Source organism: Uloborus diversus, chromosome 8, assembly GCF_026930045.1.
Source record: "Uloborus diversus isolate 005 chromosome 8, Udiv.v.3.1, whole genome shotgun sequence".
NCBI lineage: Eukaryota > Metazoa > Arthropoda > Arachnida > Araneae > Uloboridae > Uloborus > Uloborus diversus.
In genome coordinates, this window is record NC_072738.1 from 82073469 (window position 1) to 82096322 (window position 22854).

General features: G+C 32.1%; 1 protein-coding gene across 1 annotated transcript in view; it reads left to right on the top strand.

Moving 5' to 3' along the window:
• The first annotated feature begins 1021 nt into the window (after positions 1–1021).
• The window catches only part of LOC129228451 (sperm-associated antigen 5-like), a 32711-nt gene continuing 10878 nt past the window's right edge, over positions 1022–22854 (top strand). The window contains exons 1-6 of the mRNA XM_054863132.1: positions 1022–1534; positions 1929–2189; positions 10307–10400; positions 12784–13135; positions 17110–17296; positions 21045–21688. Of these exons, the coding sequence (XP_054719107.1) occupies positions 1022–1534; positions 1929–2189; positions 10307–10400; positions 12784–13135; positions 17110–17296; positions 21045–21688 (2051 nt within the window). The remainder of the gene's footprint in view (positions 1535–1928; positions 2190–10306; positions 10401–12783; positions 13136–17109; positions 17297–21044; positions 21689–22854) is intronic.

Consider the following 22854-nt stretch of genomic DNA (forward strand, 5'->3'; position numbering starts at 1 on the left):
GATGGAAACAGAAAGCGAAAATTTGTGACAATTTAAGAGAAGGAAAAGATTATCGATACGCTTGAACAACTAGAAAGTGGGTCGAAGGTAGCATGACAATTAGGTATGAGTGAATCTTTCATGTGTACAATTAAAAGTCAAGAGTCAATTCGTATAAATTCCAGACCTTGGTTTTAATATGAAGCTTGCAGAGTAGTGTTTAAGCAAAATACAAACACTATGAAACTGGAATCTGCTCTTGTATTGTAGATTATAGAGACCCTGAAAGAGAGGTGTTACCATAGATGTAAATGTTATAAAAGTAAATGCGAAGCTACTGTGTTTAAACATATATTAGAATGACGAACAGAGATTGTGCAGCATAAATCATCATCTTCAATTTTTAAGTTATAAATGCAACTTATTGCATCTACTGTATAGTACTCTGAGTGCAGTGTTTAAATAATGCAGCATTTTTTTAAAATGCGGTAAAAAATTCAGCTCTTTATTTAAGAAACGATTATATATAGTTAAAAAATGGTCTACAACAGTTTAAAAGGTGTTTAAAAATGGCTACAATGAATGGGTATGTTAATAAAAAAGTTATGTACACAACACTTTTCTACAACGCGAATTTTCGACTTACTCTAGGAGTCTTGGAACGCATCCATCGCGTAAGTCGGGATCCGACTGTATTTCAATCAAATATAAGAAAGTTCTTCTGCTGCCATTATATAGGAGTTTAGTAAGACCTCATTTGGAGTACATGCTGTTCAGTTTTCTATACCTTCCCTTATCTGTGGAAAGATATTTCTGTATGGAAAAGGGTTCAAAGAAAGGTAACTAGACTAGTAAGGGGACTTTCAGATTTAGAGATGATATCAAACTTAATATGTATAGCATGGAGCAAAGGAGGGGAATGATGCACCTAATTTCTTTTCTTTTTTACTGTGAAATCTTCCACATTTGTTTGTAGTATTTTTACTGATTTCTGAGGGATAATAATTAAATTTTTATTTTGCAGGAATATTAAGCTATTAAAATGCCTACTAATCAGCCTAGTTCTGTTGGCTCTCAGCCCCCTGGATCTGCTCCTACCAGAAGTAATCTTGTAAGATCCAAAAGTCTGAGATTGCCAACCACAAAGCCCAAAACCGAACAAGGCTCGAGCACTCTGAGTAGGCATGGAAGCATCAGAGGACCGAGAACATCTACCTTAACGGCCGCTAAGTCTTCACTCACAGTTTCTAAGAAACCTCCTGTGAAACCCAAGCCTTCCTTTTGCAGTTCCAAAAGTAACGAAAATCTCGAGAATTCTTCTTCGAGGAATGCACATAGTGCGGATGACAGTAAAAAGTTGCCGTATTCTTGTCGTTCGCCTGTAAAACAGGCTGATGGTAGAGGGGTTTCATTCACGGAGAAGCATCTGACTCCTTCAAGTTCACCTACTAGCTTGCAGAGTGACAAGAGTCAATCCCAAGAGGGAAGTTCTTGGTGTACTTCCGATTTGGCTGTTCATTTGAAAAGGCTTACAGAGGAACATGAAAAGTTGCAGGTAATAGTTTTCTTTCATTAAGTTTCTCTGGGAATTTTCTCCACCTAACATACATACCGTATAAAAAATAAAGGACGAGTTAGCACAATAATGCATTTTGGTTGACCACATTTTGCATTTTCTCGTACGCAGTTTATATTTCATTCTCTTGAATTCAAAATACAATTTTTACATTGTACAGTACTTTGTTGGTGTACTCAACTTATAAGTTATTTTGTTTAATTTGTACTTTCGTTAATTTTGGATGACCTGGCTCCTATATTAGTGCAGATTATTAGTGAGGTTCTACCGTGTTGCTCTTTTCATTTGGTTCCGACCTATACCTTTGTTTTATGATTATGTATTATGAAAGACTTTTTTGTAATATATATTTAATCGTCTATATGATTTGCAGGTTGAATATGCAAGACTTCGAATGCAGCTGATTGAAAATTCTTCCTTTCACCCCGTGTCACAATTAAGAAGAGATCAGCATTTATCTCATTCAGATTCTCATTTGTCTTCCATTCCAGAAAATTCTCCCGATGGCGATTGTGTTCTAAGTAAAGAACAAACATTATTTCAAGCCCAAGAAACATTAGTTCAGAATTTGAGAACTGAAATTTTTCGTTTGCAAGAAGAAAATAAGAAGCTGCAAAGAAAGTACTGGGAACAGGTAAAAATGACTTGTATTAGTTTTACTATCAATTAAAGAGTATTCTGCTGTGCTAAGCACAGATGTGGTATCTGCAGTAGAGTTCAAAATGAGTTTTATAATTCGTTTCTTGGATTTATGACTTAGTTAAATGCTCAACTTGCGGCAGTTGTTTCGTAAATAACTTATCTAAAAGCCGTAAGAGAGTATTTTTGTAAAAATCTTAATTTGAAATTAATAAATGTAGTTACGACAATTTTCTTTTCAAAACCTTTTCATATGCTAAGCTATTTTCACCATAAGTGACAATTAATAGGCGTTTTTAGGGGTATCTGCACAGATACGACAAAAATAGCTTAGTAAAACATGCTCAATGTATCATTAAACAATACTGAAAACATCTGCTTTCTTTGGACTTAGCTGTTTCGCTTTATTTCGTTAATACAAATCTAACAGAATCTACCTTCTGAAAGATACCATTTTCAAAACTCCGGACAGTTAAAACTGTAATCCATAACAATTTTCTGTTTTTTGCATTCAAAGAATGCTTTTTATAATGTTTTATTTTCTAGATTCATTTTTACCGAGCATGAAGATAATTTCAGGGCTCCCAAATGGTCCGCTTTAGACCGCTTTTTAACATTTTAGTCCGATTAGTCCGCTTTTATATTGTTTTTACCTAAGAATCAGATTTTAAAAGTTTTCCATTACGTTAAAAGATACTGTACACCCAAACACGCGGCCGCGGCGCCTTAACCTGACTTTTCCCGTATTATTTCGCTTCAGATTGACGTCATTACCCCTCCTTCAACCGCTGCAGCATGGAAATCCATAAAAAAGAGAGGTTTTGGGGTGGAGTTATGACTTCGAATCGGAGCAGGGTGCTACCGATATTTCTCGGAGTTTCAACCTCACGTTTGTTGTAAGGAATGAACTTTCCGATCTCGATAACTCTAATATTCCTTTATCTCTAAGTTTTTATTGGATCCCAAGCTCTTGAGACTGTTGTGGAAACTTCCCATAACTTGGAACGTTTTAGGGGCCCTTGGGACTTAGAGTTGTCGCAGGTTGACTGTAATAGTAACGCTGCAATGAGCCACCCCTTTTACAAATGAATTCGGAAGTAATCTCGTGGCGCATGCGCCGTTTTTTTTTTTTTTTACAGGCGCATATGTTCGTAAATTTTACGCCCTTGAAAAGTTCTTGGAAAAAAAAGTTTATTTTCCAAGTGCTTGAAAACTTTGAAAAAGTATCAAAAGTTTCTTCATTGCTTGAATTCTTTTAAAAATATTTCATCAGTGCAATTTTCTGAACATATGTTTGATATGCAGTATCGCGAAAAATTGCTTTCGTGTTTGAGGTTTCAATCCTTTTGCATCTTGTAAATATTTTGACGTTTTTTACAATCGGAAGTTATTTTGACATGTGCAGATTAGCTTATTTTTCGTTTAATTTCAATAATTAACGAAGGAATTAGTTTGGAAACCATGACAACATTGAACTTACTCGGACTTCGCGGAAAACTGCTTCTCGCGTTTCAAATTTCAATCCTTTTGCATCTTGTAAATATTTTGATGTTTTTGACAGTAGGAAGTTTTTTTGACATATGCTACTTTAGCTTAGCTTATTTTTCGTTTAATTTCAATAATTAACAAAGGAATTAGTTTGGAAACCATGACAACATTGAACTTACTCGGACTTCGCGGAAAACTGCGCCTCGCGTTTCAAATTTCAGTCCTTTTGCATCTTGTAAATATTTTGATGTTTTTGACAGGAGAAAGTTATTTTGACATGTACTACTTTAAATTAGCTTATTTTTCGTTTAATTTTAATAATTAACGAAGGAATTAGTTTGGAAACCATGACAACATTGAACTTACTCGGACTTCGCGGTAAACTGCTTCTCGCGTTTCAAATTTCAATCCTTTTGCATCTTGTAAATATTTTGATGTTTTTGACAGGAGAAAGTTATTTTGACATGTACTACTTTAGATTAGCTTATTTTTCGTTTGATTTCAATAATTAACGAAGTAATTACTTTGGAAACCATGGCAACATTGAACTTACTCGGAAAATAACTTTTAGTGTTTGAAATTTCAATCTTTTTGCATCATGAAAATATTAAAATATTTTTCATAATCGAATGTTTTTCTCCCAAATGCTACCTTAGATTAGCATGTTTTATGTTTAATTTAGTAGAAAATAAATACATTTATTTTATGGGAAACATGCCAAAATCGAACTTGGTTCGTGAAAATTTGCTTATCTGAGCTTTCAATCGTTTTGCATCTGATAAATATTTTTATATTTTTGTCAGTTTGAAGTTTTGACATATTACATTAGATTAACTCGTTTAAATTTTTATTTAAGTAACTATAAAATTAATATTTCTTTTTTTGTTTTTAATTCAAATTTCTAGTTTTGAAAATTTAGTTTTAGTTATTATTAACTTATTTTCGGCTATTACTTTATGGTGGGGGATATTAAATGCAAACAATTGAGTGCATAACATTTTAACTTAGGATTTGTATTTGAAACAAAGTTGAATTATAAAATTTTAAAAAGTTGATTTATAAAATTTTATAAGGATGAATTTATGTACATCATTTCATTGTCATGCTAAGAGGGGAATTAGTCCCCCCCCCATAAAAGTTCAAAGCACTCATGGCCGTGCAATCATGGAAGTTTTTTTTTTAATCTAAACTTTATGATTCTTGAAAATATACTTTGAATATTGCAAAACTAAGCCTCATGTTATCTGCTTCTCTTTGTGATTAAGCATTTCAGATATTTTTAGGAAAACTTTCAATACAGTAGATCTTTTATCAAAATGTCTCTTGTAGAAAAAGCAGTTTGTTTTTCCATACATTTTCTATTACTTTCTGTTATTTATATGTTAGCATTAAATGAAATCTGCATGCAATATTTATGGTACAAATTTAGGGTAGTGCCTTGAAAAATATTTTTTTACTCTTGAAAAGTGCTTAAATTTTTTTCTTCCTAAAAGGTATGAACCCTGTGATAAGAGATTAAATTTAAAATTCAAGTATAAAATAATTTTAATATAAACTCAGTTGTAACTTTGTTGAAAATCACAACAATATTTTTTAGGTTTCAGTATGAGTCATGGGGAAGTGCCAATTTCTCAGCAAATGGTTAGATGAAACTGATGAAGATGGGAACAAAATTAGAGACTGGGGAAAACAGCAAAAGAATAACGTTTTTTGTTTGGTGTATGACAGATTAATATTGGTTGAAAAGGGATACAATGCAATTAAGAAGCATTATAAGACAAAAACATAAAAATAATTTTAAACTAAATAAAGATGAAGCGCAGCTTCATCTATCCTTCAGTGAGACTACCAGCATCCCTGGTTCAAGTCAAAATGTATCATTATGCCTATGAACTAAATGCCCCCCGCCCCCCCCCCCCCTCCCATCCAAATATTTGTAAATAATATTATTCAATGGATAAAAAAGATCAGTTTCACAGGTGATAAAGGAATTGTATCATTATTACAGTTAACGAATTATCTTCATGAATTTAGCCAGCTGGCAAATAATTTGCCTTTTGGTGCTTCCCAGGGTTTAATTATGAGTGGTCCTCCCAAGGTCCTCTTTTTGATCCTAACTGGTCCTCTTTAGTCCCCTTTTTGATTGAAAACGGTCCTCTTTTACCCTTTTTTGAAGCTAAAATTTGTTGGGAGCCCTGTAATTTTGACAGCAGACAATACTTAAATAAAAATATTATTGGCCGTAGAATGAAATGCATTTTTTTTGCATGAAAGAATTAAATATGAATATTTTACATGCATTTTATTTTTAGAATTTGCTTTTTAAATAAACATTTAAATAGAAAAAGCTGAATATTTACCTTAACAATGATGCAAAGTTGTATTAGTTTTTATTATCAACCTGTATCAACTATTCAACGGTAAACTAATTTTAATATTCTGTGTTACAATAAACTGCTACATTATTAAACTACTTTACTAAGGTATAAAAGCCGTATCTATAAATTAATAAGGAAAAAATGGTAACTGCGCAGATACCACTTTAAAGGCTTAGTATTTGTCATTTACGTTCAAAATGCCTTAGCAAACTCCGCAAACAGTGCAGTTACGACTTTTTTCTTAAAGCTTTTTTTAATATTTCGCGTTTACAAATCGCCAAAAAACTTGACATTTAGGTAAATTAAATTACTAACGACCACCTGGTGACAATAACTCAATTTTGATAAAATGTGCAGATACCATATCTGTGCTTAGCACGGCAGTATTATTAATGAACTAGAAAGTCGCCCATTAAGGTATGATGTGTGAAAAGTGCTTCTACTCTTCTACAAGCAATTGCCTGTTTGGTGATATTTTGATATTTGAAGTCTTTCCCCTAACTCCAGTGGATTAACACTAAACTCCAGTGGACAACATTAATTTTCAACCACTTTTTTGATTTTTCATTCCCGTAAAATAACTGTCTTACCAGTAAAACTATTAAGTGACCGGATCAAGTCCAGCCTTGTCACAATAAAGACTTTCCCTGCATTTTAAACATTACACCAAAACATTTTAAATTATCATGCTGTGGCGCGAGTTTCATTGTTGAAACTCGTGGGTTACTCGATCATTGACTATTAATTATATGAGGATATTATCCTGATGCCTGATTAAGATGATAAGAATTCTGTTTGACACACAGTTTGTCTAATCTTATGTGAAGAGCTTGAATTTATTTTTCATATCTTTTTTCAATTTTATGTTTCTCTCCAACACCAGGAACACTTGGAAAAGACAGGACAAATTTTTAAGTTCTGAGAATTAAAATATGATTTTTCCTTTTAAAAAGTTAAAATATTTTCTATTATTTCTTTTAACTTTGTTATTTTTGTAATGTTTCTGTTTCAATTTGCTCTTGTTCAATGCTCTTTAATATATTTTTTATATCATAAAAAAATCTTTTGTTATAGAAATTGGGATTGAAGCTTCACTTTTGCCAAAAATATAAGTACAAGTTTTACCTTTTTTTTTAGTATAATTATATGCATACATATGTTTTTGTGCAAAAAAAAAAAGCTTTTCTTAACTTTTTATTAATTTATGATATTTTCATTGATTGTATCAAAAATATTTTATTTGCTTACTTACTAGCATTGTGATTGTTATTTAATGACTGCTGTAATTAAATACTATGAAAAAATAAAAAATGAAGTAGAGCATAATATTAATATAGAAATATTATTTGATAGTAAATTTAAATGAATTTGAAAATATAAGTATAAATCAATCATATGTGTAACATATAACAGGGGTTCTCATACTTTTCTGACTTGTGGCACCCTTTAAAGATTTCAAACTTTTTCATTGCTCCCTGGTCTATCTTTACATATAAAAATTCCTTCAGGGGTTCTGAAGCTTTATTGAAACAAATGTATTACCAATACAGTAACATTGCTGACTTTACTGAAAAATGAAACTGCACAAGTTTTATGTCGATATATGTACTTTTCGTACTGTGGCAGATATCAAGTCGCAAATCTAATTCTTGTTTCAAACGCTGTAACATGTTATGATCAATCTTAGAAAATGCAGTTGTGATATTTTGGTGTAAATTTTGCAAATTACTTAGCCCATGGGGCTTAAACTTAGGATCTTTGGTGTAACACCATTAAACCAATCGCTTGGAGTTAGAGATCCGGAGAGCACAGGGGCTATGGCAGAAGGCGATTGTCGTCGTCAGCACAATGCCAAATCCAGTGACTAGGAAGCTCCTTTTTGAGGAAATCGGGAGCGTCTGTCAAAAAGCTGAGGGTACTCCATTTTGTTAGAAAATGAACGACCATTGATCGTGACATGTTAAAGTGAGTGAAACAATAATTAAATTTGAGACTTGATATCTGGCGTATTACAAAACAGGGCCGTATGCAAGGAGATGGTTTATAGGGTTCAAACCCCCTCCAAAATTTTGCATCCAAAGAAATGCTTTCCATTATTTATTTTATTTATTTATTTATTTATTTTTTATTGACAAAAATAATATTGTTATTATTATCATTTCAATTTTATTTGTGAAATGAAATTAGTAGGACTGAAAAATTGTACAAGCTCATTGTGTGTTTATGGTAGTTTAATAAGAAATTCATTTATTATATAGTAACAATATGATGTTTTGTAAGAAAATCCTCTTCTTCCATTCAGATAATCTTTTGTAACAAATATCAATGGAATTCACATGAAACCAAATTTGATAGACCATATAAATGTTTCAAAGAATGTTTGTTAAAACCCCCTCGGAAACAAAAGTCTTGTTGCGGTCCTGTACAAAAGGTTCATATGTTGAATATTTAGAAAACAAAACTTGTACAGTTTCTTTCTCCAGTAAAGTTAACATTGTTGCTGTATTGGCAATATGTTTCTTTAATAAGCTTTCCAAGCCCTGAAGGACATTGTCACAAAGCCCAGACGCTTCACGACACCCCTTGTCAATTCTTGAGGCACCCAGTTTGAGAGCCCCTGACATATAGAATACCTTTAAGTATTTAGATCTTTTTAAATGATATTTTTTAAAAACCACTTCAGTAGTTCAATTTTATGTTGGTATTGAAAATTTAAGGAAATCGATAGTCGCCCCATTTTCAATAGGTACCTTATAATTGTATTACAGGCATTTTTTAATGTATCATAAGCAGTGATGTTCCCATCAATTTTTCTGAGGGTAAATTTTTCTCCCAGTAACCCATCACGCACAATTTGTGCATGTGATCATATACGTAGTATGTCATAATATGAAAATTTATGAAGCTTCAGGGTATATGCTATATGTCTAAAAAATGTTTGAGAGTATATGGAGTGTACCCTACGGGAACACCACTGATCGTAAGTGTGTTAAGGATATTTAATAAACCTTGATGATGTTTTTACAGAAGAGTAGCTCTTTTGCAATATTATTTTTTCATCAGGATTTTCATATTATCATCTAGGAATTGTACATAGCATGTCAAACGAGGTTTCATACTGTTAAAATCTATGCAAACATGTCTGGCTGTAAAGACATGTCTCTAGGCTTTGTCTGCTCAGAGAGCAGCAATTCCTGGCCGCCCCATCCCTGTTATTTTTTCTGTACCATAGATATGAAATAAAATCTGCACTGTTGAAATTTGTGCCTGCTTGTCATCCAGGACATCTAGAGGCTGATAGCCAGGTTGGTATCAACATTTGTAAAGGTATATTCATTGCAAGTTGTTTCCAAAAAGTTCATATTTCTTTCGGCAGAAATGCGAAGTAGCTGCTGACAGTTTGGGGAGTGAAGCGAGTCACAGAGAAAATCTGCCATTCCTTATTATTTAGCTACGATTTTGATTTCTTTCCTTTGACTTTTTTCAATTAATTATTGATGTCTTCTATCATAAATTGTAGTCCGCAACTAATGATGTTGTTGTTCAAAGACACTTCTAAAAGAAATACCCCAGCAGACGCACCAGCCATTATATTCACCATTGTGCAGCGCTCAGTAGGTTGTGTTCTTCAGTTATTCCCATAAAACCAAATTCTAAATTAGTCTGTTTGTTAAGAGACATGCCACTCATTGAAAATACAGTGAGCACCATCTGTACGTGTTTTGTTTATACATTTTAAAAACATTTATATGTTTTTAAAATTGGTCACTGCAGAGTTCAATACATATTAACGTATAGCTTCTTTACTTTTTTCTATTTATATTCTTTTTTTATGAAGTCCCTTCAAGATGTATAAACAGTGCTTCACTGCAAGTTTTTATAGCTGTTCTTTGATAACTATTGCACATAAATCACTTCATTTTCAAAGATATAAAACTAAAATTAAAAATAAAAAAAAGTCTACCATCATCAGAAGTTTTTGAAGCCATATTATTTTTGCTGAATGTGTGCTTTTGGTTATACCATTTTTCTTTGCTGGAATTAAACTATTAATTCACTGGCTGACTGACTTCAGCCTGTAACATTTGTGTACAAATTCCTGGAGATCTTGTAGAAGTGTCCAAATCTGTAGCCTTTGAATATTTATTATGCATGTTTTTTCTTAGAGCTTCAATAGTGCATGGTGGCTAAGCCACAAACCTTCATTGTATGCATCTTGATTCTATTATACTTGTATTCTTTTTAGATCCTTAATTCTGAATTACTAGAAGATGAACCATGTAATGGGGCTTCTGAGCAGGTAGTTGTACTTATGGACAAATTAGATGATAAAGAAAAGGGTAAATATTTTTACGCTTGTATGTACGCATAACATGTACATTATTTTATAAAAATCAAAATAAGCATCTTTTATGTAGTTGATGATGTAGTCTATAATATCATGCAAACAGCACATAATATGGACTAAAGAGGTTTTCTAGATATAAAATAATTAGAGCTTCAAAATAAAAATTATTTGAGCAATAATTCGGTAGCAAATGTATAAATTTATCTATAGTAACCTTGCTTTTAAATATGTTTTTAACAAAGGAAACCACAGTATACCCCTTGATTCTAATGGTAGTGTGGAGGCCAAAATAAAACATTTTGTAATTCTCGTTTGTGATACATAAAAGTACTATAATGTCATTGCCATCGCAATACATACTCTTTTAGTTGTCTCTTTGTGATTCATTTGGAAAGTTCAGTCATTTGTTTGTTTTTTTTTCCCAACAATTTTTATTAGCAATTTTCTGTTAGTTATAATATTTTTGCTTTGTAGTGCAATTTGCGTGAAAAATAGAAAACAGTAGTTTTTCTTAGATTAAAATAGTCGGATAAAATTCTTACATTAAGCAAAATCATAATTACTATAGAGAGGAATCGTAAGTTTGAAATCAAAAAGCATTTAAAATTGAAACTATGTTTAGCTACTATTCTTGAAATAACTTATAATTCTGAAGCATTAACTACATTCAATAAAATGTTATTAGCAAAATTAGTACCAAACATGCTTGGGAACTAAACACTGGGGTTCCATGTTGGGCTCACCTCCTAACCAGAACATCTGCCTTGCACCCCAAAGCACTTGGTCGGGTAATCTGAGATAAGCATGGTAGACTTTGGCTCCCATGGGCTGTTGTGCCACTGAGTTTTAACTTTTTAATTATTTTGCATCATCAATACAAAGTATTTTTTTCTCTTTAAAAATATAAGCAAAGCTTATAATTCTGAGTAAACTTTAACATTTTATTATTGCTTCAGGTTTTTTGTACCTTTTTAATTACTTTTAATATACTTGACATGTGTATCATGGAAATTCTAAACCATGCTTTTGCTTGTATCTCAGCAACTGGACCACTTAGATACTTCGTGATTTCAGTAAATGATTTGTTTAAACATAACTAAAAAATAAATTCTAAGACAAAATTTTTATTTCAGTTAGGATGGAAACCAGTAAATCTCAAGTAATTTCCCCATTAAATGATTAAATATAAAATACTCTGTTACAAAAATTTGTTGCCTTACAACAGTAATATTAATAGTGATCATAACGAAAATTTTGAATAATGGCTTACCTAAAGCAAGCATGAAAATTAATCACTATCATTGCTCTCGGAGAATTTTATCGTCATCTATGCCAGTAATAAATACGGGAACAAAGTAAAGAGACATATTACCATCATTAGCACAAGCAGTGGCGGTGATCCGGTGGAGGGGAGGGGGCGACCCTCACTTTTAACATAAATTTATATTTTATTTTCCAATTTAGGAACCAAAACTAGAAATTATAAAAAAAGCAAAAATGTCAAAGCTTTCAGAACATAATTATTTGTTTTACTTTGTATATCTGTCTATGAAACATTATTTAATACTAGCAGTAGCTTTTAGTTTATGTATTCATTGTTTAGGTATTAGTAAATAAATTGTTTTAATTAAATGAACCATATTTGTTTAACAAATTATCACCAAGTGTTTGTGACACCACAAAATACTTAGGCATAAACAATGTAAGTCTAATTCATGTCTCAGTGATTCTTCAGGGAAAGTTAGTTACAAAATTTGTCAAAATCTTAAGAAAATGTGAGTTAAGTAGTTAAACTTTCATCATTGTTCACTTATCTGCTTCAATATTCTCAAAACCAGCCCTAACAAAATTTTGTACCTTTTCTCTCTCTCTTTTTCCCTCTTTTTTGCTGCAGCTAAAAGTTCCATGGCTTTCAGTTTTCTTTGCCCCCTCCCCCCTCACTTATAAGTCCCAATTGCTGCCACTGATCACAAGTAGCTTGTATGTTGTGAAATATAAATTAGTTCAGGAAACCTTTAATACTTAAATGGTTCTAATTGAATTAGTACATAAATAAGACATGTACATAGGTTTTTCCTTCCTTTAGTATGGAGCATTTATATGAAGAAATAAGGTGAAGTTTTGTAATGGTAACATTATTTGTTTCTGAAATACATTTACACTATAAAAAGAATAAATAACAGATTTAAAAAAAAAAAAAAAAAAAAAAAAAACCTAAGAACTTTTTATAATGCATGCAATAATTGTTGGTTGATCTTGAATAGACTCCCTGTGTATAAAACGTCTCTAGCTGATGCCAATGAAGTTCATGTGACTACTATAGCACATTTTTCATTGAATTCTAAAACCATTAAGATTTGTGTGTTTTATTCTAGAACTTTTAGACGCAACTGGCAAGGTTCAAGAACTTGAAAATCATTTAGCTACAACAAACTTAGAGCTGCAACAGTGTCATGATGCTCTCCAAGATCAGCAGCACATGCTAGAAGATTTGGGCTGTCAAAAAGTAGATTTGATCAAACATTTACAAGAGTGTCGATCTGCTCTATCAGAAGCAAGAGAAAATATCGACTTTCTCCAAGATGAAAGAACCACTTTAGCTGAAGCTCTGCAGGAAGCTGAACAATCATTGTCGGAAGTCAAAGCAGAAATGAGAAAGGATCAAGAGCAAGTAAATGAGCTCATGGACCGGGCTCGAAGACTTTATGCCAAAGTTAAAGACAAGAAGTAAGTTAACTGTATAATTTATTCTTCTTCTCAGATGTAGAAGTTTTATTTTCTAAGAGCAAGTACAGTCAAACTCGTTTTTAACATTTTATAATATAACTTATAGTAAATCATTTAGGTTTTTTGCTTATGCTAATTCTGGGAAAACTCAAAGTAGTCCATTGGTTGATGAGAATGGAAATTTAATTCAAAACGATAGGTCTATTGCAAATGTTCTTAATAACTTTTTTTCCAGTGTGTTTAACGATAACTGTATCACAACAGTTGACTCTAACAAGATACAAGCTATTATACAGCTAGATGATTTTGTATTTTCCAGGGAGGAGGTTCTATTTCATTTGAAAAAAATTAAAGCAACTAAAGCTCCGGGACCAGATAATATTTATCCAAAAATTTTAGTTGAAGGTGCAGAGGAATTAGTGGATGTTATTTTAAATGTTTTTCAAAGCTTCTTATAACTTGGGGACAGTGCCAGAGGACTGGAAGCTGGCTAATATTACGCTGCTCTTCAAGAAAGGGTCTAAAGGTAAAGCAGAGAATTATAGACCTGTAAATCTGACTTCCGTGGTGTGTAAGATCTTTGAAACTTTGATCAAAATTATGATTCTAAATTTCTTAGAGACTTAATAGTCTGTTGGCTAGTTTGCAGTATGGTTTCAGGAAAAGTATATCGTGTGCTACTAATTTATTGCATTTCTATGAAAAAGTTACCTTGATTTTAGATAACAAAAAGTGTGTGAGTGTTGTTTATATTGATTTTCAAAAAGCTTTTGATAAGGTACCTCATGTTGCTCTTCTCATCAAACTAGCTAATATAGGAATAGGAGAAAAAACCTCACTTTGGGTTAGAAATTGGCTGACCGGAAGAAAACAAAGAGTAGTTGTGAGAGGAAATCATTCTAAATGGAGTGATGTTTTAAGCGGCGTTCCTCAGGGATCAGTTTTAGGGCCCCTTCTGTTTATTATTTTTATGAATGATATTGATGAAAATATTTCTGGAAACATAAATTGTTTTTTTGATGATGTAAAAGTTATGGGGATTGTAGAGAAGGGGGAACAAGTAAAACAGCTTCAAGAGGATTTCGATCATATTACTAAGTGTGCGGATAAGTGGGGTATGGCAGTTAATGTGGGGAAATGTCAAGTGCTACACTTAGGTCATGGAGATAAGTGTACAAGTTATTATTTACAGGGTTCGGTCATTAGTCAGGCAGAAAACGTTATTGATCTGGTTATCTTAATAAATCAGGATTTCAAGTTTAGTCAACAGTGCATTATTGCAAGTAACAGAAGCTTGGGTTTATCAATTGTTCTATTTCAAACAAATCTAAGAAGGTTCTTCTGCCGTTATATAGGATTTTACTAAGACCTCATTTGGAGTATGCTGTTCAGTTTTGATCTCCTTATCTCAGGAAAGATCTTTCTGTATTGGAAAGGGTTAAAAGAAGGGTTGCTAGACTAGTAAGGGGATTCTCAGATTTAGTCTATGATAATAGGCTTAATATGTATAGCCTGGAGCAAACGAGAGCTAGAGGGGACATGATTCAGTTGATTAAATTTATCAAAATTAAAGATGTTAACGGGTTAAATTTTCTCATGGAAAGCAAGACAAGGGGACATTGTTTTCAACTATTCAAATCTAAGGCTAACCTGGAAATTAGGAAAAAATACTTCTTTGGTAGGGTTATGGGCATTTGGAACAGCTTACCAGTGTAGAGGTGGTAATGAGCAAGGGGGTGAATAGCTTTAAGAGGGTCATTGATCTTCATTGGAGACTTATAAATTGACCAGGACCAGCCTAACTGGGCCCAGAGCCTGTTACTTGTCGTCACATTTGTATTTGTATAACAAGGGCAAAGGGACCGCAATATTTGCTCGGTATAACCAAGTGCTCGTAAAATTTGAGTTTAAAAAATTTCATACAAATTCATCCTAGCTGCTTTTTCCCCTCTTTTTAATCATTGTACAACCTAACAAGTTGGTTACTTTGCTTTGCTTTTGCTCGTCTGAATGTCCATTTCATATGTTATTGTTTGTGAGGAATATACGCACATAATTTTTAAATGTTTCTTTATGCCACAAATTAAAAAAAGTTCTTTCATTGCTTGTTTTCAGGATTTATGATTTATTACATACTTTGGTGACTTGAGAATGAATTACCAAAAAAGGATAAGTCATGCTGGAAGTCAATAGAAGTTTTACAAATCACAAAAATAAGCAGGGTTTGCTCCTTAAAAGCGAGTTATGGCCCTACAGGTTTAACATTGTACCAACCAAAAATTTCTGATTTACTCGCTGATTCCGGGTTTTCGTTAAATCAGGGCTCGTTATAAGCAAGTTCGAGCATATTTAACTTCATGCTACTTTTGTTGTTGTGCATTTTTGTCTGCAATTTCTCATTCATAAAATGAAGTAAAAGAGCAGGGGCACTCTGAACATGCATTTATCAGGGGTTGGGGAAATTCCCAATTTGCTGATTAAAATTCATTTTACCGAATGATAAATAAATAATAATAAGAAAGAATAAGTGCATGCATACATACCTACATCTAATGAGATGAGACACTAGACTTTGTTGAAAAAAAAATTAATGATTGTATGGACAGCTTTAAAACTATCTCACTGTCTTCAAATTTTCCGAAATGTCTGTCAAAATTTGTAAAAAAAAAAGGGGGAGGTCATACTGTTCTCTTTTACTTTTTAACTGGGTACCCCATTACATAAAAGTGATTCAACACTACACAATTTAAAAAATAGCAAAGTTTTTTCACTTCTAACTTAAAATATGGAGGTAGCATTCCACTTTGTTTCACCTATTTTATAATTCAGTTTCACTGTCGTCTTTTTTAGAAGAATTTGTGTCCTAATTTTTCTTTATATGATGGACGAAATTCAGATGTTTAGTTTATCTTTGATTCCTCTAACTCTAATTCTTAGGGAATAATTTGAGTTTGATTGACTAAAATTCACTTATGTAAAAGGTCTATAACTTATCTAAACATTGCTGTCTTTAAAAAACATCCTGTCTTATCTTAAAAGGAACAAATGCAAATATTCATTGTTTCCCTTGGAACGAATCCTCCATTGTTTGTTGAATGCAGCATTTGTACCCAAAAAGATTGAAAATTGAATTGAAAAGAAAAAAAAGCTCTTGGTAAAGTGACCAGAAATGATCTTGGGAAAAGAAGAGAAACTTAACATTTTCCTAATATGAGCAAAAATGAAAAATTAAATGGAAACAAAAAGTATGCACCTTGATTTGCTTCAAACTTAGCTGTTGGAACTAAGAAGGGGGAATTATTATATTCAAAGAGCAAGCATGAAAGTGCCTCATATCAATGCTCTTGGTAGTTCTCTTCATCGTTCAAAAAGCAAATACAATTCACACTAAATTTTACTAATCTCCAATTTACGAACATGAACAGTTTTATGAACAGCTTACCAAGCCCAATGAATCATTTATTGAAATAATGCTAATGCTGTTTGATTTTTTGAAATCTAAATTTTAAGAACATTTTTTGTTGTCCCCAAAACTTGTAAAATTGAGCGTTAACTGTATACAAACCATACACCTATCAATCTATATATATTTCTGGTGGGTGATGTGTACAAATATATATATATATATATATATATATATATATATATATATATATATATATATATATATATATATATATATATATATATATGTATGTATATATGTATACATTATACATATAGATATAGTTATAGATATATTTTTCATAGGTAAATTTCATGTTTGTGTGTTTAACCTTTTGTATTTTTTCTCTTGAGTTTCATGCTATTAACGTTTTTTTAAAATGAAATAGGCAGTTTATTCAACTTACCTTTTGACTATTGAATTGAATAATGATAATATTGAAATAACTAAATTTATGGAATAACAAACAGCAATTCACTCTGATGCTATGATTAAATTCTTTATATTTATCAAAATCATTGTTTTACAGTTTGCAAGTTCAACTACTGCAAGCTGAACTGGATAGAACTCAAGGAAACTGTCGAGATATGCTATTGAGCCAAGGAGCTGAACTGACAATGATATCTATGCATCTTTCTCAGATGTCAATGAGTATTCATTCCCTGCTCACATCAGCTGCTGAATTTGCTGCAAATGAGTTAGCTCTTCAGAAAGAGGTAGAGTGTTTCTGTTGGAATCCCTTTTTACCATTCCGTATTTTGCCAATCCTCTTCAGATTGGAAAGAGATGCTCCCACAGGATGCAAACTACCAGTTGTACCTCTAGGCTGGAGTTAAGCTTTCCACCTGTAGTTTCTCCTGCTAAGCCTATTCTGCTTTAATTTTCACAAAATATATGTTTTTCATATGCGGTAAAATCCAGAAAGTAACCCCTCATATTTTCAAAACAAAATTTGTTAATTTCAGGAAGGGGGGTTATAATCGAGTTTTTTTTTTTTAAATTAAGCAAAATAACTTTTTAGTGGTATTAATTTTAGAGTACAGAAAAGAAATAATAAGTAAGTAAGAGTTAATAACAATGAAGAGTGAGAGATTAATTAAATAAAACCAGTCCTAATTTTCTCGCTGTAAGAAATTGTACGTGGGCACCTTTTTTTTTTTTTTTTTTTGGAACGACAGGATTTTGCACTTTTAAGTTGGCAAAACCCCTGTAATTTATTACTTGAAAATTCATCTTGTGCTGAATCATGGCTGAATGTAATAAGGTTACGGTATAAGAAGCAAAATCTTAATGTTTTTTGTTTCAAAATAGAAGCAAACATCATAATCACAACCGCAAATTCATTACAAAAATCGTAATTTCGAAAACTGCACTCTACAAAATTTGCAAACGTCAAAACAGACAAATATCTTTTTCAATTTAGTTAAATATTCATTTCTGATGATCCTAAACTCATTCAAGTACTTTATTTCTCCTTCAAAAGAAGTTTTTTTAAAAGTTTCATGCTACTTTTTTATGTAATGCGTTTCCGAAATGGCGTCTCGTTTTCAAAATGGCGTCGTGTTGAAGAACAAAAATGCTCCTTCCAAAATGAATAAAAATCAGTACAATTGCATAAATTTCTTTTGCAATACATATGAACAAAAACAAAGGTGCCCTTGCATCAAAAAGAGTCTAGACATTTTCGAAGGAATACACAAATTCGGGATTATAAAATGATTTCCCTTTCCACAAAGAGGGGGGGAGGGCTATAATGCATAGGGGATTACTTTCCAGATTTTACAGTAATGTGAAAATAATACTCTTTATAAGTGAAACCATTTTTAAACTATGTTCAGGTACCTTTTTTAACATATTAATAAAAAAAAGATTTAAAAATTGCTTGATATTTGATGGAAAATAAAAATGTATTTTACTATAGTCTTAATATAGATATTTCTTCTGTGCGGACGTTTGTCACCATAAGGTTTTTAAATGGCTGGACCGATTTTGAACAAATTTTTTGTGTTCAATTGGAGACATTTTTCTTAATTAATTAATTAATTTAAACATTGGATGGTTATATCTCCCAAATGATTAATATTTATTTTAACCTATTGTTGAGCGAGAACTGAAATAAATATTTAGCCTGTTGCCGAAGGAGAATAAGAAAATCAACTCTGCTTTTTGTGATGAAATTTCCTACTGTGATAATTTCAATTGAGAACAGATAAAACGTAGAGAGAGAGTGAAGCCTTCATTTCTTGAAAGCAAGGATTTTAAGTCCAGTGATATATTTTAACGTAAAGTAATGGGAGAAATCAGATTTCTTTCACTAGGCTCACCCAAATTCGTATTTCTCGTCATAGTTAACCCATGTGACCGGATCGGTGCTTTAGATTTTCCTAACGAAATAATCAGTAGAACCATATATAACAACATTTGTTTCTCGGTTCAAATCTTTCTGTGTTTTGGCAAAAATTGCAAGAATACTTTAAGGATTATCAAACTAATCAGTATGTTATTAAAGGAAAAGATTTTGGAATTTGAAGATGAAACAAATTTTATTTTCGTCCAGATAAATTACAACAGGGTAGTTCTGTACACACTAGATCAGTGCAGTGGAAGATTTTTATCTTTGGTAGAAAGAACAAAATTAGGCAAATATATGAAGTTTTCGTTTAAAAGATGGGACCGCTAATGGGTTGGAGTTTGTTTCGCTCACTGATTGGCTGGATTACATGAACGTGGTGACTTGGCGACATTGGCCATAACAATATAGTTGCATGATTATTTGTTTACTACTGTTAATGTAATTTATTGTATTTTTGTTACTTTGGTGAAACATTTTAAATTGCAAAGAATTGTTAGGTTTTTAAAGAGTGTTTATTCATTTTAGTTGAAGAATGTGTTTCGGGGTTGAGGGGGGAGTGATTATTCAGGGAGGTTTTTACATTTATCTTTTTTTTTTAATGATATCCATTCGATTGTTTTATTCTTTTTCATATGGAGATGCTGCTGCGGGATTTTCCGTTTTTCTAGATGGGTAGTTAGTTTTTTATACTTAATATCTGGGGATGTTTTTTATCCTTTGAGTGACTAAAGGAACAAACCATACAATCTATGAAGATCTTTCAAGCATGTGAGAAAAAAAGTTAATAAAACAACTGCTCTGTGGGCACTAGGTAAATCGAGTTCAAACACTTGATAGTTTATTGAAAATTTTCAACTTTTCAATTTACAGAGTTTGAACAGAACAACGTCTGTTGGGTCCTCTAGTAATAATATAATTTTTGATGCAAAATATGGGGGAAAAAAAGAAAAATATATAGATTGATATTTGCTTTTAACATTATAAAACATTTCAATAGTAATGATTAATACTTTATAGTGGCATACAACATTTAAACACTCAAATTATATTCACATGCAGTGTTTTCTTTTGTTTCGTGCAAACTATATATCTTGTTTTCAATTTTTTAGTTGTCTCAGAGCACAAATTTGGAAACTCATGACCATTAAGTATGAATGGAATTGTTTCTGGAGATTTAAAATTAAGTTGTTTCTCTCACATTAGAATTTTTTTGCACCTTTATTGCACTTTTACAGCTTGCTTTTTCACTTTTAACTGTAGAATGACTTAGAGAAGAACACTTGTTAGAATATTTCCCATAAAATTACATCCTAAATGAGGCAACGAATAATAGACATCCACTTAAAAAGGATTTTTTGAGCATGTGTTTCTTTTTGGATTTGTTATATTTCTATATACAATAGGAAACATCCTATGATTCACAGGCACTTGAAAGACCGAAATGTGACCTTGGAGGAAAAACGTAGTCTATGGTTCAACTCTGTTAAAATAAACATAGATTAATAAATATTTTGTATGTTGCAAAGAATGACCATTAGACCATATTTGCCAGTATTTTCATGCAGATTGTTGGGATGACTGTACTCTTTAGGAAATCATAATTTTTGGATAATCTGCAATCCTTCTCAAGCCTGCCCCTACTATTCATGTATGTAATTTAAATTTCCCCTCAAAAAGTACAGAAGATTTTGTTTGTATAATCTATGGATATTCATACTTTTAATTTGCATTTCCCTTCAGAAAAAATAAATGAATAAATAAAAGGTAAAATAAATAGAACAGCAATGCAACTTTACTCTTTTTTTCATCAATGGTTTTCAGGAGAAATGTAAATAAGCTAGTGCTAAGCACTTCCTTTTTCCTTAGGCTCTAACAGCAGAAAACTAGTGTTATATATGTAACAATGTTAAGGTTAACTTACAGTAATTTTCTGCATTTTTGGAATTTCACTGCCTTTGATATTGTTAGAGCTTACCTGAATAAATTTTTATTAAATAAATAATTTAGTATAAAACTTGTTGTTTTATAGAATTGACTGTCATTAAAAGTGCTAGTTGCTGTTCAGTACATGCATGCAAAAGCTGGATGTAAAATTTTATGCTTTTTTGCAGATGTTAGAAGATGTAATGGCAGACTTGGACAGTGAAGGAGAGCGCAGTGATTCTCCACCCAAGCAAACTATTCTCAGCTCTGATTCTCACATTCCAAACTCAATTGCTCTTTCCTCCACAAGCTCTCTCTCGAGTGACAAATATGTTGATGCTCACAAATCTTTGCCAGATATATCTAACTATGAACCTTCTAGTCCTTTGTATTCTTCAGCTTCTAGCAACTGTGATCGACCGGTATCATTTGTCCAGTCAATGGTGCGTACTTATGAACAATCTGCCAAAAGCGAATCCAAGTCGAAACATACTTCAGAACACAATTCTGATTCTGTAAAGAGCTCCATAGAAAATTTGAGTAGCATTAATGGTGACTTAAGTCGCATAAGCTCGCCAAGTAAAGAAAGCTCTCCAGTGATGAATAATGCTTTTAAACCAATCGGCATGGCAACGGCTTTCCGGCCTGTCAGGCAGCGTAGTGTGGAGACGGACATTATTCCTACTGACACAATGACATATGAAGAGGAAAAGAAGTCTTCATTTGAAAAGCAGCTTAAACAAATGGATCAATTAATCAAAAAATTTGGAAAAGTGATAGAACTTATGCAAGGAAAATACTTATCTAAAATTAAATTACTTAATGAAGAAAAGTAAGTGTCATATCATGTTTTTTTTCTCTCCATTTCATTTTAATAAATGATTCTTGCATTACAATTTATTTTTTATGTTGTGATAATTATTCATTTTGTTACTAGGCCTCTACCGATGCATTGGCGCCTTGGCGCCGATGGTTTAAAATTTTAGCCATTGGCATCGGCGGCGATGCTAACTTGGAGAAAACATCAGCCCATCGGCCTTGGAAAACATCTAAATACTGATGTATCGTCCATGTTTTCCAAAAATTCAAAATTAAAAAAATCTAACTTTGACCTTTTTTTTACTGCTTAGTTAAAAGTGAGTACAGCATAGGCCCAAAATAGGACAGCAACGAGACCAACAGCAGTTTGGCACTTAGGAAATGTGCCAAGTTTCGGATTTCTTACCAATATTTTGACAACATGGCAGGCACTTATCAAACTCTCACTTTGATGACAGTTTTAAGAATTTTATACTCTTTAGTTGAATTAATTACCAGTATGTATTAGCATGTTAGTGGAGAAGTTTAGTACAAAAACAAGGCTCAAATTTGGGGGATTTACCAATGTCATAGGATAATATTTTGGAAAATTTTCCATTTTTACCTTTGAACATTTAACTACTAGTGTACTGGTGTGAATTTTCATTACAATTCTTTAAATTCCTCTCTCTTTCTTTTCTTCCCTTTCTCTTTTATCTCATGTAGAAATATATCTTTTAGAGATATATTTCTGCAACCCATACATTTTTCTCTACTGTGATTTTCGACACAATATTTTCGTTAAAAAAATGAGAAATGTCAGAGACCTCTATCTAGTTATTATATTTATTCATCTATTCATTTTTTTTAAACATGACTCCCCATCAGTTTCTACAACATACTAAATTCTTTTTTGTTCCTTGGAAAATGTTTGGATATTTCGGCTGTCCTTAGGAAAGTGCTTCCATCGGCATCAGCCATTTGAAACAAAAAACAATAGACCGTCTTTAAACCATCGGCCAACAATTGGCATTGGCCCATCGTCAAATTGCCATCAGTGAAGCCCTAGGTATCATAATTATTCATGTTATTATAAACAAAGTTTAAAGTAATAAAAGTTTGTAATCAGTATGGAAATTCAAATCAAGTTGCAGTTTTGGCTCTTACATTGTGCCAAAATATAATTAAACTAACTTTGTT